The sequence below is a fragment of the Lithobates pipiens genome, unplaced genomic scaffold (genome assembly GCF_037356315.1).
Source record: "Lithobates pipiens isolate NorthernLeopardFrog02 unplaced genomic scaffold, aLitPip1_a1.2 Scaffold_18, whole genome shotgun sequence".
Taxonomy (NCBI): Eukaryota; Metazoa; Chordata; class Amphibia; order Anura; family Ranidae; genus Lithobates; species Lithobates pipiens.
In genome coordinates this window covers 215,594,081-215,614,731 of record NW_027507758.1, presented here as the reverse complement: position 1 = coordinate 215,614,731, position 20,651 = coordinate 215,594,081, and the positions used below count along the sequence as shown (strand labels likewise).

The 20,651-nt window shown below is 43.0% G+C and overlaps 1 protein-coding gene across 1 annotated transcript in view; it reads right to left on the bottom strand.

Annotated features, from left to right (window-relative positions):
* CEBPZ (CCAAT enhancer binding protein zeta) overlaps window positions 1–20,651 on the bottom strand; it is a 310,453-nt gene that overhangs the window by 138,214 nt on the left and 151,588 nt on the right. The window contains exon 6 of the mRNA XM_077486559.1: window positions 7,696–7,749. Coding sequence (XP_077342685.1) covers window positions 7,696–7,749 — 54 coding nt within the window. The remainder of the gene's footprint in view (window positions 1–7,695; window positions 7,750–20,651) is intronic.

The window sequence follows — 20,651 nt, the reverse complement described above, 5'->3', positions numbered from 1 at the left end:
TGACCATCTCCTGTAGTATATTTTTTTGGGGGGAGCCTGGAACTCCTTTAAGGCTTCATACACACGAGACGCTGTTAAAACGCGTGTTTAGAGGCAGTTGGACACTTTTTTCAACTGCCCCTGAACTCATTCAATGTTATCCTATGTGTCCATGTACACAGTCTAGTTTTTTGCCGTTTTTATGCAGTTGCGTTTAACCTAGTTTTTCCAGAAGCAAAAAAATGGGTTCAGACGCAAAAGTTTACACGTTTCAATAGGTGACCTATTCTTTTTACATTAAAAATCTCAAAAATGATAGCAAATGATGAAAAACCATTAAAAAATATTTTAAACAATTGTAATCGGACAATCCCCAACTTGTGGCAAGTGACGTGGCAAGTGGACAATCCACAACTTGTGGCAAGTGGACAGTCCACAACTTGTGGCAGGTGACGTGGCAAGTGGACAGTCCACAACTTGTGGCAGGTGACGTGGCAAGTGGACAGTCCACAACTTGTGGCAGGTGACGTGGCAAGTGGACAGTCCACAACTTGTGGCAGGTGACGTGGCAAGTGGACAGTCCACAACTTGTGGCAGGTGACGTGGCAAGTGGACAGTCCACAACTTGTGGCAGGTGGACAATCCACAACTTGTGGCAGGTGGACAATCCACAACTTGTGGCAGGTGGACAATCCACAACTTGTGGCAGGTGGACAATCCACAACTTGTGGCAGGTGGACAATCCACAACTTGTGGCAGGTGGACAATCCACAACTTGTGGCAGGTGGACAATCCACAACTTGTGGCAGGTGGACAATCCACAACTTGTGGCAGGTGGACAATCCACAACTTGTGGCAGGTGATGTGGCAGGTGACGTGGCAAGTGGACAATCCACAACTCGTGGCAGGTGACGTGGCAAGTGGACAATCCACAACTTGTGGCAAGTGGACAATCCAGAACTTGTGGCAGGGGACATGGCAAGTGGACAATCCACAACTTGTGGCAGGGGACATGGCAAGTGGACAATCCACAACTTGTGGCAGGGGACGTGGCAAGTGGACAATCCACAACTTGTGGCAGGGGACGTGGCAGGTCATGTGGCAAGTGACGTGGCAAGTGGACAATCCAAAACTTGTGGCAAGTGACGTGGCAAGTGGACACTCCACAACTTGTGGCAAGTGACGTGGCAAGTGGACACTCCACAACTTGTGGCAAGTGACGTGGCAAGTGGACACTCCACAACTTGTGGCAAGTGACGTGGCAAGTGGACACTCCACAACTTGTGGCAAGTGACGTGGCAAGTGGACACTCCACAACTCGTGGCAAGTGACGTGGCAAGTGGACACTCCACAACTCGTGGCAGGTGACGTGGCAAGTGGACAATCCACAACTCGTGGCAGGTGACGTGGCAAGTGGACAATCCACAACTTGTGGCAAGTGGACAATCCACAACTTGTGGCAGGGGACATGGCAAGTGGACAATCCACAACTTGTGGCAGGGGACATGGCAAGTGGACAATCCACAACTTGTGGCAGGGGACATGGCAAGTGGACAATCCACAACTTGTGGCAGGGGACGTGGCAAGTGGACAATCCACAACTTGTGGCAGGGGACGTGGCAAGTGGACAATCCACAAATTGTGGCAAGTGACATGGCAAGTGGACAATCCACAACTTGTGGCAAGTGACATGGGCGGGTGATGTGGCATGTCACGTGGCAAGTGGACAATCCACAACTTGTGGCAGGTGCCGTGGCAAGTGACACGCTAAATAAAAGTACACTGCTGCTCTCACAGCTGCTGCTACCCACTCTGGTCTCACAAAATTGCTGAAATAGTTAATACTACTGTTTTTTGAGCTGGGGAGGGTCTATGATGTTAGCTTAACTAAACGCTTCTAGACGCAAACGCGGTAAAACGCTGCTAAATTGCGGTAAAAATCGCGGCAAAATGGGCATTTCTAAATGCAGGTTTCAGCTTTTAAAAACATGTGTCCAGCAGAGTTTGCATCTGCGTCTCATGTGCATGAAGCCTAAGTTGTTGTCTGCTGTGTTTAGACTTTGCTGCATGCAGGGAGTGTTTTTTAAAAAATTTTTTAAGAACATATAAAATAAGAAAATTAAGTTCTCCTGACTGCTTAATTTTTTTTTATGAAAACCCCAACGCAGTAATCGTGATGCATCGCGGAATCGGATTGAATCGAACCGTTGACATGATAATCGTAATCGAATCACGAGGCCAGTGAACATGCACACTTCTAATTAATACTGCTGATAGAGAGGCTCTAAAGAGCAAGGGGGCCGTATCTAAGGCCGCATCACAGACATACTTAAGGTTCTGCACCAACTATATTTTTTGTGGATATTATAGCAAAAAGTAAAAAATAATGTGTGTTGTTTTCAAAATTGACGCTTGTTTTTTGTTTATAGCGCAAAACAATAACTGCAGAGGTGATCAAATACCAAAAGAAAGCTCTATTTGTGGGAAAAAAAGGACATGAATTTTGTTTGAGAGCCACGTCGCATGACCGCGCAATGGTCAGTTAAAGCGACGCAGTGCCAAATTGCAAAAAGAGCTCTGGTCTTTGGCCAGCCAAATGCTCCAGGGCTGAATTGGTTAATAGAGCCATTACCATTGCCTCAGAGAAGGATAGGAATAGTCTACAACAGGAATAAAACTATTGATTGGGTCCTCAAAAAATATAAAACAAGAACAGGGTCAAGCATTCCATTACTTTTGTCACCACCTTTAACCATTTGCCTACTGGGCACTTAAACACCCCTCCTTCCCAGACCAATTTTCAGCTTTCGGTGCTCTCACACTTTGAACAACAATTACTCAGTCATGTAACACTGTACCCAAATGAATTTCTTGTCTTTTTTCCCCACAAATAGAGCTTTCTTTTGGTGGTATTTGATCACATCTGGGTTTTTTATTTTTTACGCTATAAATGAAAAAAAGACCGAACATTTGGAAAAAAAAAAACACATTTTTCTTAGTTTCTCTGATAAAATTATGCAAATTATAAATTTTTCTTCATATATTTTGGCCACAATTTATACTGCTACATATCTTTGGTAAAAATAACCCAAATTAGTGGATATTATTTGGTCTTTGTGAAAGTTAGAGAGTCTACAAGCTATGGTGCGAATCATACAAAATTGATCACATCTGATGTACTGGTGGCCTATCTCATTTCTTGTGACCCGAACAAGCCAGGAAAGTACAAATACCCCCCAATGACCCCTTTTTGGAAAGTAGACATTTCAAGGTATTTAGTAAGAGGCATGGTGGGGTTTTTGATGTAATTTTTCCCCACAATTCATTGTAAAATGAAGATTTTCTTTTCCCCACAAAATTGTCATTGTAATAGCTTATTTCTCTCACATGGCATGTGTATACCCCAAATGACACCCCAAAATAAATTCTGCTACTCCTCCTGAGTATTACGGTACCGCATATGTGGGACTTTCACAGCCTGGCCACTTAGAGAGGCACAACATGCAGGGAGCGCCATCACGTGTTCTAGGAGCATAAATTACACATCTAAATTGTTGACTACCTATTACACTTTTGAAGGCCCTGGAGCACCAGGACAATGACACGTGGCACTAATGACATGTGACACTGATGACAGATGGCACTAATACGTGGCACCGATGACACGACACTGATGACAGATGGCACTGATACATGGCATTGATGACACGTGACACTGACAGGTAGCACTGATGACAAATGGCACTAATATGTGGCACTGATGTGGCACTGGGGGCAGATGACATTTTACTTTTTTTTTAACTTACGGCCGCTGCAGCCATTCATCTCTCCCTCATTACACGCTGAGATGAGATGATCTCATATGTTTACATATAAGATAATCTCCCATTGGATACGCCGATCGCACTGTAAACGGCCACTGTGATTGGCCGTTTACAGCGGTCTGTGATTGACTGTGTCCGAGGGACACGGTCAGCACAGAACTTCCCCGATGTGTGCACTCAGGAGAGCGCATTGCGGAAGTAAATAGGAGGACACCCAGGGACGCCCTCCCGGCAGGTAACGTCCGCGCTGTAGCCGTCTTTCGGCTATAGCATGAGCGGGAAGTGGTTAAGGAATTTAATAGGATTAAGCAAATTGTAAAACATCTGCCTTTTCTCTATGGTAACAAGGACCTAATAGATGTGCTTTCTAATGGTTGTGACTTCTCTTACCATCATGTCCCGACCTTAGGACATTTTTTGTCACCTAGTTTGTATCAACCCACTACTATTCCCAAAACTTGGCTTAGCACTAATGAGCCTACAAGTATTCAGACCATAGCTACGCAAGCCGATAGCTGTGGTCTGAATACTTATAGGTATGGTGATAAACATAATAGGAATCAACAGTCTATCACCATATACCACAATGGTAAAGTACCATATTTATCGGCGCATAACATGTACTTTTTCCCCTTAAAATCAGGGTAAAATCGTGGCTGTGTGTTATATGCCGATCCCCCGCCGATTGTGAGCCTCTCGGCCATTCTCGGCGACTTTCAGCCATTCTAGGAGTCCCGTGTGAGCCCCCGGGATACACAGGACATCCGGGGCTCTGTATTTTGGCGGCGTCATTTTTAAACGGCAAGGCTACACTGACGCGGCTGCAAATGACGCGGCTGCAAATGACGCTGACAAGGCTGCAATGATGGACAAGGTTGCAGATGGACACTGACAAGGCTGCATTGATGGGCATTTAAATATGTTTTTTTCCTTAAAATTCCCTCCTAAACTTGGGGTGCATGTTATACGCCAATAAAAACGGGTGTTTCCTATTAAGGATTTTATAAATTGTAATAAAAAACGTGATTTGATACAGTGTGAGGTTTGTAAATGATAATATGTGGGATGTACCACCAGGTTCTTTCTCATAAGAATTAGCGAGAACTACAATGGCGTAGCCTATAGTATTGAGAGAAGGACATCCAATGAATCAAAACACTTTAAAATTTACACATGAAGGAAACATGGATTCTTTTGCTTTTTCTGCAGTTCAAAAAAAAATAAAAAATTAGAATGTCGGTGGGTGGAGGAGACATGCACAGAAGGCTCTTGAAACAGGAAGTAAGGTGGATTTTTCTTTTGGGGACAAGTATCCCTACAGGCATGAGCCACATATGGGTGTGTGTGTGTGTGTGTGTGTGTGTGTGTGTGTGTGTGTGTGTATGTATGTGTATATATATTTTTATAACAGCTTACCTGTAAAATCCTTTTCTTATGAGTACATCACAGGACACAGAGCCATAGTAGTTACTATGTGGGTTATAGGCCACCTTTAGGTGATGGACACACCCCAGGACACAGGCCCATGGTAACTTTGGAGGAGCTGCAGAGATCCACAGTTCAGGTGGGAGAATCTGTCCACGGGACAACTATTAGTCGTGCACTCCACAAATCTGGCTTTTAAGGAAAAGTGTCAGGAAGAAAGCCATAAGAATTTCCATTTGCAGTTTGCGAGAAGCCATGTGGGGGACACGACTAACAAGGAAGAATGTGCTCTAGTAAGATGAGATCAAAATAAACTTTTTGGCCTAAAAGCAAAATGCTATGTGTGGCGGAAAACTAACACTGCACATCACCCGGAACACACCATCCCCATCATGTAACATGGTGGTAGCATCATTATGTGGAGTGGATGCTTTTCTTCAGCAGGGACAGGGAAGCGGGTCAAAGTTCATCTGAGCCAATCAGTAATAGGACACACTTTCCACTTAGCACTACATATGTAGTTTCTCCATGCTAGCATCCCTTATTAGACCTGTAAAATTAAGTCCCGGTTTGACTTGGAACGACCTTCATATTTTAATAAATGGTTTTTGGAATACTACACTATTAGTTATCCCCCCTATGCTTTGCATGAGATATACTTCTTGGATACTATTACTACTATACTTGAGATTACACGAGAGAGCAACTGACCACATTGTATACAAGCGCATTTGACCTCTATTATGATAGTGGGGTCCATAATACCAGGTGAGGGGTATGGTGGACGGGCATGCTGGTGTTTGTTGAAGAGTTTTCCGAGTTATCTTCAATAAGATTTACTATGGAATGATTTCACTGTGGAATTGGACTGCGTATGGATGTTTTACAAAGATTGGACACTCTTAGCTATATATTTTCTACAGATACATTTTTGCATTTTCCTTGAATCTTAAAAAAAAAAAGAAAAAAAAAAAAGAAGGCTGCGGAATGTGGTTTGATTACATTATTGGATATGTATGCAATTTGCATAGGATTTGATGATTTATGTGAATATTGAGGTATTTTGCAATTTGATTTCTTTAGTGAACTTTGCATTTTTACACAATTTGCATGTGATTCAAGGATGTATGTGAATATTGAGGTATTTTGTGTGTTGTGAATTTTTACACATATTGCTTTTACAATAATAAATTGGTCTACTCTTGCCTCCTGTTACCAAATTTGAATAATCAGTGTTTGCAGATATGTACCTTTAACTAATTCCAAAACGAAAAGTAGAACTAAGACCAGGGGTGCCAAACTTTTTGAAGAGCAAGGACCACTTAAGCGACTTATAAACCGGGCACGGGCCACAATGAGCGGAGCAGGCGGATGACAGGTCTGTGTCCGCTCTGCATGTGCAGAGCAGACACAGACCCCTCTACTCCATGGGCCTCCTGATCTGATCCACCCAGATAGAATCAGACAAATCCCTTTCTGTAGTTTTTTGTGACTCAGATTGGTGGTAGGTGGTTGTAAATAGACACAAGTCCATTTATATCTGCCGCTCAATATATATCTGCACCTACGGATTTGTTTCAAAGCAGCGCAGAGTAACCAGTGTAGAGAACAGATATGCCCATTGCTGGTTGATTTCATAAAAAAACCCCAAAAAAACGGACCTCTTCATTTCTTCCGCAGGATTCCTGCAGGTATCTGTCCCAGGCAGAGTGCATCTGGTTACGGTATTAATCAACCTGTGAAAAGAGCTGACGCTATACTGAAGCATAGATTCTGCTCTCTACTGCAGCCGCATGCTTCCTCTAGCACTAGCTACATTCTTACCAATGATGCTTCTGGCATGGCAAGTTGGGAACCTGCGAACTGGGCTTGCCGACACGCCATCCCAGAGCAGGAGGTCGCGGGCCCCCTCCAAAAGGCACCGCCAGCAGTTGGGCGCCGCTGACTAAAAAACCTTCCATTAAAACAAATATGCTGCAGGACCTAATTTTAAGTGCATCTGCACTTACAGTATTCTTAAACTCCCTGAAAAGTCTCATAAATACCTTTTAATTCTGCCAATAATGCTTTCTGTAATGGTGTAGCAAAAATATTGTACTGCTCCTGAATTCAGTTGCCTCTCTTATGTAGGCTATGCCTGCTTGCACTATGGGTAGTGCCTATGAGCACTGTCACTGCTGATTCACAAGTCTGCAGCTTGTTAATTAGCACTTGGCCACACCTAGCCCTGCCCACTGCTTTCTGAATTAGCAGTGTAGCTTCTGTTGCTAAAACCCTCCCAAATGTAGACTTCAATGACTGGGAAGTAGAGTATGTGAGAGACAAATGGAGGATTTGACAAGTTTTTTGTTTCCCTTATGAAACTTCTACATCACATAATTACTGGATTTTATAGTACTGTAACGCAATTTGGAACTGCATGCATAAAAACAGGTTTAAAATGATGTTGTGCACTGTACATTCTCACCTCCAGGATGGTCTTTGCAAAGAGTGCGACAGATGGATGAAAGTGATCGGAAAGCTGCAGAAAGAGAAACAGTTTTAGGCACTCACAAAAGGTGGCCTTAAATAAATAAAAATAAAAAAACACTCTTTCAAAGAAATTATACAAAAACTAGCAAAATCAATAGTTGAAATATGCAACTTAAAAGCAGCAGTTATTACAAGACTTATGTCAATTTATATTGGAGAAGAGGAAGGCGTTAAGGCCATTACTAAAAATTCTGCAAGATCGCAAAACTGTATATTGTTGGAACTTCCCTTTTCAACTACAAATTAAGATGGCAGGTGGTTAAATCTACGTGATCCATCGGATATTCCTTCTATACAATCTGCTTTGGGTCTGCCTGACCTCCCACCAATAATCTGGCCCCAGACTTACACACCGTTTAGAAGAATTGAACGCTGGGAGGGGGACATAACAAACCAGAGAACCCTAAAACTAACCTGCCAGATTAATTTGCCAGTGATATCAATTGCAACTGCCGTTTCAGTAACGGTTTAGGAATGGCCTAAGAATGATTTATAGAAACACTTGATTGCCCAAGGGGCTTTGAGGAGTGGGAAGAGATTGGGGAGGGGAATGAGTTAATGCGACACTAACACCATTTGTCATATTTTTTTATTTTTTATAATTTTTATTTATTTTTCTTCCATTTTTTTATTTTTTCCCCTCTCCACCCTCTTTGTGCCTCTCCATTCATGCTACTGCTCCTTTCCCCTCCCTTCTTCCTCTTTATCATTCCCTTGTCCATTCCCTTTTTTTTATGTGTAATATCTAATTAATGTTTATAATGAGGGAATCGCAAACATCTGTTAGCTCGCTGATCTACACGAGGACTCGCATTGATGCGGAGCAGCCTAAAAAGTTGTGTAAATATATCAGACTTCATAAGCTTGACAAGAGATACGGTTAATGTAGTGTAGATTAATGAATTCCGAGATGGACATCTGTGTGGTTCGTTACCAGGAAGCATATTGGGCATCAATGTAAAAGATAGAACAGGAAGTAAACTATGTAATATCAAAATTGATTATGCACTATTATTTTAAATAGGTTGCTTTGTACCGTGTGACTATTTATGAAGTCGGATATGTGACCACAACTCATGAAGGGATGATCTCAATGTGAGTCCTGTGTTTATATGTTAATATGTTTATAATTTACTTTTTTTTTTTTTCTGTGAAGGTCATGATTTGTGCTACTGCTTTCTCCATTTGAAGAGAGGGAAAGGGGGAAAAAAAAATATGTACAGATGTACTCGCCAGTGTGTTTTTTTTTATTTGCCCTCTGTATTATTATTTTGTCTCTGGCTGCCCATGGTCGCTGCGGTGAGGTACCCTCAGTGCTTACCAACATTCCCCCCCTTGTAGGAACAGCGCTCCTCTGGTAGGGCTTGGTGTGTTTTTTTTGGAAAAATTCCATACCTTGTTTTTGTTTTGTTTGTTCCTCCCCCCCCCCCCCCCCTTGTATTTTTTTTGTGTGTTATTAGTCTACGTTTCTCCGGTAGCCCGGGGATCTGGAAGAGGGAGCCTCTCCAATTTTATTACCCCTTCCCTTTTTTCCCCCCTTTTTATTCCCCAGCGTCACTGAAACTCTGCACCTATAATGCCAAAGGCCTTAATAATGAATCAAAAAGGTCAGATTTTATACAACTTACATAAAGCTAAGGTAGATATTATACTCCTCCAGGAGACCCATTTCTGTAGTGGTAACATTCCAGTGTGCTCACGTAAACATTACTCACAATGGTTTTATAGCACTATGCCTAGTTCAAAAGCGAGAGGGGTATCCATTGGTTTCCATAAACACTTACCAATACAAAACTTGAAGCATAAAGCTGATCCAAATGGTAGATATCTCCTCCTTAAAATCAGATTATGGAATACAATTTTTACAATAGCAAAATGTTATATTCCGAATCATGATCAAACTATGACAATTGCGTGTTATCTTAGTCTCTAAGCAGATTTTGCAGAAGGCACTACCCTTTGTGGGGGGAGATCTTAACCTAGCTTTGGATCCTATATTAGACACCTCAGCTCAACGATCAAATATCATGTACTCTCGTTTGAGGGCACTCAACAACAATTTTTTCGAACATGGGTTACTTGACCTATGGCGGACCATAAACCCTAAAGATTGCAATTATACATATTTTTCTCTAGCCCATAAATCATATAGCAGGCTAGATTATTTCCTAACAGGCCTAAAGGTGTTGAAATGGAACCCTGTAATAGAAATAGGATAATTAATTTGGTCCGACCATTCGCCAGTATTTTTTAACAATAACTCCTCCTGAGATTCAGGGTACAAGCTGGTCTTGGCGCCTGAATGACACACTTATGTTAGACCCAATTTGCCATAAAGCAATTGCGGAGGCAATTGACGGTTTCGTTTCTGATAATGAACAGGACGAAACTGCACTGCCCTTAAAATGGGAAGCCTTAAAGGCGGTAATACAGACAAATCAAAAGTTATTGAAAATACCTTATTAAAACTCCACACTTTAGAAACCTTACATAAAGCTCATTGCTCTGCGAAAAATATTGGCTAACATATCTTCTACAAGGATGTCTCTATTAAAACTTTCTGAATCATCCCAGAGCTCATACCAACAAAGACGTGCTGTGGGAAGGTATAGATGAGAACAAGCGTGGGAGAATGTTGGCTGATACACTGCACCCGCGCCCACCCCAGACCTTTATACCAAGTATAATGAAACCTTCGGGAGAACTGACATCAGATCCACAATCGCTTCAACAAACTTTTAGGGAATATTTCTCAGCCCTCTATAACCTGGCCCCACCACCATCTTTGGAGGATAAAGGAGCTGGAAATTATTTTATTAAAGAATATGTACAGGAAAATGCCATTCCGACAATTGATGGTAACACCAAGGAATCTTTGGATTCTCCTTTTTCCGCATGAAGAATTACTAGACATAATTGCCCAGATCGGTCTACATCAAAATTCTATAGAACTTTTAACATATATCCCCGTTTATGCTTCAAGTGTTTAAAGCGGGGTTCCACCCTAAAAGGGAAATTCCGCTGATCGGAACCCTCCCCCCCTCCGGTGTCACAATTGGCACCTTACAGGGGGGAGGGGGGTGGAGATACCTGTCATGGACAGTTATTTACACCCACTTCCGGGCATAGACTCCCATGGGAGTCTATGTCATTTCCTGTCCTGCCGCGCTGTCTGCTGGGACACACACGGGTCCCAGTGACAGCGCGGACAATTCCTATTGCGCTGCACAACTCGCACATGCGCAGTAGGGAACCGGGAAGTGAAGCCGATTCGCTTCACTTCCTGATTCCTTCACCTAGAATGGTGACGGCAGCAGCCGAGCGATCGATCGGCCTCGCTGGAACCCGGGACAGGTGAGTGTCCATTAAAAGTCAGCAGCTGTAGTATTTATAGCTGCTGGCTTTTAATATTTTTTTTTTAGGTGGAATCCCTCTTTAATTCTATTTCTTCTAATAACCAATTTCCAACACAGACTCTAGAGTCTCACATCACTGATTTCTAAACCAGAAAAGGATTTAACACTTTGCTCTAGTTATCGACCTATATCCCTGATTGGGATAGATATAAAGATATATGCGAAACTGATTGCGCTCAGTCTTCAACCACTTCTTCCAAGTTTAATACATATGGATCAGGTAGGATTTGTTCAAAGTAGAGAAGCAGGCGACGACACGATTAAAACTTTCCTATTAATGAATCATGCACAAAAGGCTAAAATACCAGTATGCCTTCTCTCAGTCGATGCTGAAAAGGCATTTGACCGGGTTGGATGGCCTTTTCTTAAACAATCTTTAATGCAAATAGGACTAGGGTCAAATGTACTTTACAAGATCATGGCCCTATATACTAAACCGGTGGCTAGAATAAAGATTAATAGATCACTGACAACAAGTTTCAGTATACAAAATGGTACCCACCAGGGATGTCCATTATCCCCCTTACTCTATGTCATAGTAATGGAGTACCTAGCAACAGCAATTAGACAGAATCCTTCCATTACTGGCATACAGATAAAACAAAGGGAAATAAAATTATCCCTGTTTGCTGATGATTTATTACTTTATGTTACTAACCCACATATTGCAATACCTTCTATACTATCTGAATTTCAGCGTTTTGGGATGCTGAGTAACTTTAAAGCAAACGTACTAAAATCAGAAATTCTCAATGTGTCACTTACATCTCAACAAGTTATGGTGCTAAGAAATAATTTTTTGTTTAAGATTTGTTCTTCAGCACTTAAATACCTAGGTGTTATAATCCCCCCCGATCCAAACCACTTATATTTAACAAACTATATTCCTCTTTTGCAAAGTACTCTACAAGATCTCAAAAAAATATGATGCCAAGCAATATTCGTGGTTCGGGAGGTTTAACATACTGAAAATGGATATAATACCATGTTTCTTGTACCTTTTTCAAACTATCCCTGTTCGTGTCCCTAGATCGTTGTTTTCCACTCTACAATCGGCTTTTACAAAATTTATCTCGGGTCACAAGAAACCCAGACTGCATAAGAAATTATTAGCACTGCCAAAAATAAAAGGGAGGTGCGGGCGTACCGGACCTATATTACCATCATGTTTCGGCAGTCTTAACTAGACTGGTGGACTGGTTCCATTGTCCTGACACTAAACAATGGGTACTAATAGAACAAGGGTTGAATCAACTTGATCTTAATGTGTTGCCCTGGCTAGAATTTTCTACCAGCAATACTCATCGAAAGTTACTAGATACTATGCCTTCTCTTGCATCTCATTTACTGAATATATGGGCTAAAACAGCTATACAGTTAGAACTGTCCTCCTATGAAGGACCTATGACACCCTTATTTGGCAACCCCCACTTTCCACCGGCATTAAACCGGACAAGTTTCCTCATATGGAACAAAGAACCTCATTATAGATTGAGCCAGATTATACGCCAGGGAACAGTTCCGTCTTTATTAAATCTATTCCCTACACAGCGACCCTCATTTACGCAAATGTTGGAATATTGTCAATTACTATAATTTTGGTCTTCTATCACCTCAAATAAATCTCTAGGTAGAGACTTGACACAACTTGAAACTCTCTTGACACAAGATCATAAACCAAAACATGTTCTATCAACATTATATAAGATGTTTATCATTAAAAACCACCCTGAGCCCCCGGAATATATAAACAAATGGGCTAATGAGATCAACGTCCAAATTGAGGCTGGGGCATGGGAGAAGGCATTTAACCTAACACTGTTTTTCACCAATTAAAGCACAAGAGACGAACTATAAGCTCCTCTCAAGATGGTACTAGAGCCCAGTGTCACTCCAGTGTATATATTCAAATAAATCTGATATATGTTGGCGGTGCCACACAGATAAAGGCTCATTGCTCCATATCTGGTGGGAATGCCCCCAAATTTTCAGCTTCTGGGAAAAGATTGTGCAAATGTACACCTTAGTTACTGGGGAGTTAATCCCAAATACACCTCAAATTAACCTTCTCTCTATGCTACCAGGACCATAAAAAAAACAAACATCAAAAGGAATTTTCTTGGGCACTGGTTGACGGTAGCGAGAACGGTGATACCGCGGTATTGGCGGTCAATACAGTCCCCATAGGTTAATTAATGGGCCTTAGAAACGGATAATATAGAGAGAATGGAGATACTTTTAACACAGGAATTAGATACGTATGAGAGGTGCCTTCTGACATGGGCCCCTTGGAGGCAGTATAGGAAAGTGGCAAGAAGTTGAAGAAAAGGGAGAAAGGGTAAGGAAGGAAAGACCTTGACAGGGAGGGAGGAAGAAGAGGAGGGAGAGAGGAAATGAAGGGAGGAAGGAAGGGGAGGGGAGGGAAAGGAAAAGGAAGAAGGGAAGGAAAGGGAAAAAAAGATAAAGAAAACATTTTATTATGGCCTACGGATGTGCCAGACAAAGTTTCAGTATAAGATATACCCCCCCCCCCCCCCCCACTTTTTGAATGAATATGTGAAAAGGTATCTATGCCTTGAGCAATAAAACAAAGATGACTTCTATGCTTGTATGTACCTGTATATGTTTGAACTTACCAAAATTTGTGTAAAATCTTACAAAAATTTACAATAAAATTAGAATTGATATAAAAAAAAAAAAAAAAAAAAAAACAAAAAAAAAAGAAGGAGCAGTCCACAAAAACAAAATACGAAATACATTTTGAGAAATTGACTCATTAACCAGTTCCCGACTGGCGCACGACGATGTACGTCGGCAGAATGGCACGGGCAGACTAACTGGCATACAGGTGCGTCCAGTTGAGTTTGCTGCTTGCGTGTCAGTCGGGACCCGCTGAGTACGGTCGCGGGTACTGCGGACTCAATCGCCACGGGGGAAGGAGAACGGGGAGATTCAGTTGTAAACAGCATCTCCCCGTTCTGCCTAGCAACAAGTGACACTGATCTCTACTTCCTGTGATTGGAGCAGAGATGAGTGTTCACTAGCAAACAGCCCAGCCCCCCACAGTTAGTAACACTCCCCTAGGACACACTTAACGCCTACACTGCCACCCCCCCGGTTAACCCCTTCACTGCCAGTGTCATTTACACAGGAATCAGTGCATTTGTATAGCACTGATTTCTGTATAAATGATAATGGTCCCAAAAAGGTGTCAAAAAATTTCCGATGTGTCTGCCATGTCGCAGTCACAATAAAAATCACTCATTGCCGCCATTACTAGTAAAAAAAAAGAAAAAGATTAATAAAAATGCCATAAAACGATCCCTTATTTTGTAAACGCTATACATTTTGCGCAAACCAATCAATAATCGCTTATTTACCAAAAATATGTAGAAGAAAACGTATCGGCCTAAACTGAGGAAAAAATATATTTTTTTTATATATATTTTTGGGGAATATTTTGTTTATAGCGCAAAAAATAAAAACTGCAGAGGTGAACAAATACCACCAAAAGAAAGCTCTATTTGTGGGGAAATAAGGGCGTCAATTTTGTTTGGGAGCCACGTCGCACGACTGCGCAATTGTCAGTTAAAGCAACGCAGTGCACAATCGCAAAAAGTGGTCTGGTCATTGGCCTGCAAAATGGTCTGGTCTGAAAGTGGTTAAAAAACAAAACAAAAAAAACATTAAAAAAATGAAACCATGACGCAGAGTTGTCAGGAATTAGACAGGTTCACAGCATATCCATCTTTACACTTTACAAGCAGTCACTGAAGCTTTAAATTTGAGTACTGCAATACTGAAATTGGTTGTAACCATTCTTTTTTTTTTTTCTAAAGCGATATGATCAGCCTCAAACTACACTCCAACTTTCTTTTTCACTAGAACTGAAAAGAAAGATCAATCCTAGCATAGATCATACACCTCTGTACCATGTTGCTCAGTTGACTGCAGATCCCTTGATATTCTGGGTTTAGTTGTTGATTTGTGTCATGTGACACACTGTATATCCTGCTGATAGACCCTGTCCCTTCCACAGCCACTTCCTGCAGCAGCTAGAGTCTGTAACACTACCCTTTGTAGTCTTTCAGACTCTGCAAATAATTTAACTTACTTCATAGCTCTGATTGAATACATCCGAATTAGCATTCCAGTCACTCCTACAGAGTCCAAAAATCCCAAGTCCCACCTCACAGAGCACAGCATAATTCAAGGAGGAAACTCCTTCATACACAGCCTGTTCTGAAAGCTAGCTGTGCTGCTTCTGGGCAAAATTGAATGGATCACAATTATAATTAAAATTTGCCCAGTAAAATATGATGACCAGTGTGAACAGGGTGAGTCCCACCCCTCAGGTCCTGCCCTCCTCTCTGAAGTCATTAATTTACACATGAAGGAAACACCTTCATAATAACCTCACATAGCCCTTTCTCTAGCCTTGCAGTAAGCCATTATTTTTTGCCATGCTGCAAGACCGGAATGACACAGGAGGAGGTATGAATCATTTACATCTTTCTCCACCCCCATTAAAAGGAGAAGTCCAGCCTGAGCTTTTTTGGCTGGTCTTCTCCAAAGGGTCCCAGGAGTGGTCTGGAGTTCGCTCTCTGCTGACGTCACTGGAATCAGTCCAGGCACGACTCATCATTACAATAAAATCTGGATCTGCCAGGTGCCTGGACCGACGCTCATCTCAGCGAGTTGCTGAGAGCCTGAGACAGCTGATCCCTGTCCCTCCACAGCTCAGTGCTCCAGTGCAGAGAGGAGAGTGGCTGATTGACAGTCGGCAGCTCTCCTCTCGGGATCTGTGAGAACCAAACCATCGGCGATGTTCAATGTCTGGATTCTCAGTATAGAGATGCCGGGGGACAGATGCAGCATCGGTCCCATGCTGCATCCACCTACGTAAGGCACATCAACTCCCAGAACTGATACAAGTGATTACCATAGCCGCCCTGAAGCTACAGAGGCCAAAGGCACTGGCAGAGGAAAGAAACAGCAAGTCAGAGAATGCTAAAATACAGCCAGGAGGAGTGATGTCAGAGACACAGAAATCTACTGTATACCACTAAAGGAGGTACAGACTGACAGTATGGCTGGGATTCATGCACAAACAATGTTGTTTTGGGGAGGAAAAGCTCAAGTTCTTCTAAAATAGGATTTTTATAACAGCTTACCTGTAAAATCCTCATCTTTTGAAGTACATCACAGGACACAGAGCCATAGTAATTACTATGTGGGTTATAGGCCACCTTCAGGTCCTGGACACTGGCACCCCCTAAACAGGAAGTTGCATCCCTATATAACCCCTCCCATACCGGGAGTACCTTTGTTTTGTAGCAAAGCAATACACATGTATACTAGAAAGAGGGGCGGGACCTCTGTGTCCCGTGATGTGCTTCAAAAGAAAAGGATTTTACAGGTAAGAGGTTATAAAAATCCTATTTTTAAAGACACCAACCTTTTTGCTCTTAGGTGCCTCCAACATCTGCAGCCAGCAAAAATTGAGCCTTAAAACATACTCCTGCGCTAAGCGCTGCTACACAACAACGCTGCGCTAAGCCCCAACCCCTTCCACACATCAGTTCCTCTCTCTCTTTTCAAAAGAGAGTTTTTCCGACAGGATAGGCGTGTGTGTGTGTGTGTGTGTGTGTGTGTGTGTGGGGTGTGGCGTGGCGTGGCGAGGCGAGGCGAGGAGACCTGGTGACCAGCCGCCGTGCAGGGGTGGTGAAAAAACAGAGCGGCATCGCCAATAGTTTTGGCTTCCCCTTTGCAGGGAGAGGGAGGGAGCTCTGTCCAGGTGGGGGGGGGGTGTTTGGTGGAAGGAAATCCCCCATCCCCCCCCAAACTTACAGGTGGTCTGAACTGCTAGCCGGAGGAAAAGCCTGCTGATTCTGACACAGCGTGACCTCTGAGGAAGCATGCAAGGTACGTGCTCTATACAGCCCCCAGTGGTGACTCTTAGGCATGACAACAATCTTTTTATTTTTTTTTAAAAGACATTTCATAAGAAAAACTCCACTTACCTTTCCCGCCACAGAGTTTTCTGTGGTAAAACCAACAGACGCAATCTTGACCCTTCACAGTGGGTTCTGTTACAAACCTTCAGGAACCAGGGACCCTTGGGGAACCCACACTACTGGACCCATAAAGCACCCCCCGGCAGTATAAACGTTATGGCTGAAAAGTACTGGATCCCGGCGTCCAGTTTTCTAAAAAAAAAAGAGAAGCATTATGGGCTAAACCTCGTTTCTTCTGCTACAAGGCCTGAAAAGACACTTTGAATGGATCCAGCTGCATAGCTAGCCCCAGCAAGGATTGCTCCAGTAGAGCTCAGCACATCTTTACTCGTGACCAACACCTTAGACACTGGCGAAAAAACGGAGGTACTCCCGGTATGGGAGGGGTTATATAGGGAGGCAACTTCCTGTTTAGGGTGTGTCAGTGCCCAGCATCTTCAGGTGGCCTATAACCCACATAGTAATTACTATGGTTCGGTGACCCGTGATGTACAGTTAAAGAGAATATATAATATTTAGCCGGATAGCAACCACCCTTCACTCAGGCCCTCACCATTCTGTTCACTTGTTGGAACACCAACACGTATGGTGACAGACAAGTAACTCTTATCTGCCTTCAACAAGAGATCACCAGGTGCCCGAGCAGCCAACTGGTAGGCCAAAAAACTTTTTAACCACTTGCCGGCCAAGCTATAGCTGACTGAAGGATACAGCATGGTCTAGTTCTGGGACGCTGTCATATGACAGCTTCCTGTGCTCGCGCCCGCTGCTGGGCACAGGGAACACGCTCTTTGATCATAATGTCCTCTGGACACTGCCAATTACAGATGAGGTAAACAGCCAATGAGGGTCTACCTACCACATGATCAGCTGTGTCCAATCACAGCTGAACACGGAGGTAAACAGATGTTGGTTAACAGCATGAGTGTCAGGGCTGGGCTCAGCCCTTCCTTCTCTGAGCTGGCTGCTCAGCTGTCAGCTAATTGCCAGCTCCTATCTCTCCACAGTTACTCAGCTGTTGATGATATCCTGCTAGTCAGTTCTGCCTACCTAAGCCGTCAAGTCCAGAGGAGCTCTGCCTTCGTCATCATCACAGAAATGATCGCCTGCGATCCTGTTCAAGACTTGCTTTGCTGACATCCCTTTTGGCTCCAGATCCTGTTTGCTGTTCCACTACTTTGATCCCCAACTTCTGGCTTGCCTGACTATCCGTTCCGGTTACTGAACTTTGAGTATGTTTTGACTATGGTTGTTCTTTTTACTTTTATTATTAAGCAAGTGTGATTTAACTGTACTTGTGTTTCAGCCTGATTTCATGGTTTCTGACAATGAGAAGACAGCCGATAACTGGCCTCTCTAAAAGGGACATCTACACTGATAATCAGGTCACTATTAGCGCAGTCCCACCAAGCCGCCAATCTTTGCCCACCAGTGCCACCCATCAGTGCAGCTCATCAGAGGCCATTATGGCAGCCTCTTCAATGAAAGAGAAAAAAAAATTACCTGTTTGCAAAATTTTATAACAAACTATGAAAAAGTTTGCTTTGTTTCAAAATTTTTGCTTATTTAGCAAAAAATAAAAAAAACCCAGTGGTGAATAAATATCACCAAAAGAAAGCGCTATTTGTGTGAAAATAAAAATTCAAATTTCATTTGGATACAGTGTTGCATGACTGTGCAGTTGTCATTCAAAATGTGACAGCACTAAAAGTTGAAAAGTGGTAAAAGTGGCCAGTAGGCAAGTGGTAAACTGAGGACGGTCTAAAGAACTAGACCAATGTAAATATGCAATTAGAATCATACCTGGATTTTAGCTTTAATAAATAGCCTTACCCCTACAGCCAATTAGAGAAAGCCTTGTATTTAAATCTACTCAATTTTGCATTGGCAGCAGACAGAAAGAGGTCCATACTGCTGCAGAGCACAGCGCTGCATACTGTATGTTACACAGTTAGTATGCTTGGAAAAAAAAAAAGTCACAAGTTGAAAAACCTCCATACGCATAATCCCATATCCACAGTTGATAAAGAGAAAGGCAACCCCCCCCCCCCCCCCCCCCCACAATAAGACATGATCCAATTTGATTCCAGCAGGGAAAAAAAAACTTGTTGCCGATCCCCCAAGAGGCTAATATTTACTTTACCTATAAATATTAGTATCCATTTATATTCTGTGGATTTCGGAAATAATCCAGGCCTTTTCTTAAACAATCTATTAAGTTGGCCAGAAGTAGCTCTTGAGGGACTCTATTCCCCATTTTCACAGGTCTTTCTGTGAAGAAGCCTTTCTGCATGTATCTGATGCTAAAAAAGTAGGATATAGCACAAACAGTGGCCGTATCACTTAGTAATGAAAATAGTTAGCTTGGGCCAGCATGGTCCCAACAAACTAGAGTGACACAAAACATGTAATTCAGCTTTAAGATATGGTCATTGTGCCAGTCTGTCCATTGAAGGATAGAACTCTGGCTGTTTCTTTATCACAGACATCCCAAGTCTCCTGCGAGGTGCGGGAGACTTCTATATTTCAGGAGCATCTCCCAGACACCTGTGAGTGCCTTGCAATATCCTGGAAGGGACGATCCTGAGCGAGTGTACAGGGTGGGGGCAGAGCCAGGCCATCTGCTATGGGGAAATGTTCTGATCCTGGTTGGTTCCTCTGCCTTCAATCCACATCCCTCCTCTCTCATTGGCTCTGGAGAAGCTCTGAATTTTTGGCACAGAGAGAGAGAGGAGCTGGCTGGAGGGAGGATGAGAACTGTCAGCACAGCACTGACAACTGGTGCAGACCGGACAATGAGCTGTCACAGGGCTGAGCGAGGGAGGAGGAGAGTGTCACCCCAGGAGCCTAGACATGCCACTGCTCAGATAAGACATTTCGTCCCCTTGGGGTCAATGGATAAGGGAGCAGCAGCTCGTGAGCATGCAGAGGAATGTTCAGAAAGGAGAAACTCAAAGTGTCTACCAAGCTTGTGTTCCTCTCAGCACCGAGCCCCCCTCCCCAGGGAAACCAGCACAACACAGTCACAGGAGTTCTCCCCAAGACAAGATAACAGGATGGAGGGCAGACTCTATTCTTCTCCTGTGGGTCACAAGGGAATGAAGGAAGGGGGAGAATAGACTCTTTCACTTTCCTGTTTCCATGCTACAACCAGCTGTAGTGTTTTCTTCCTCATCACATCATACGAGAACATAAACCCTGTATGGTATGATAAGGGGGCTGGGGTGTGACCATAATCAGTAAAACATACAAAGGCACTGAGGAGAACCAGTCAGTGCTGGAATAAGCCACCTGAAGCAAGGAATTAGACCCCTTTCACACTGGGGCGTTTTTCAGGCGCTTTAGCGTTAAAAAAAAAGCTCCTGTAAAGTGCTTGAAAGAAGCCTCATTTGCAATCCCAATGTGAAAGCCCAAGTGCTTTAAGAGCCCTTTCACACTGCCAGCGCCCGAAAAACGCT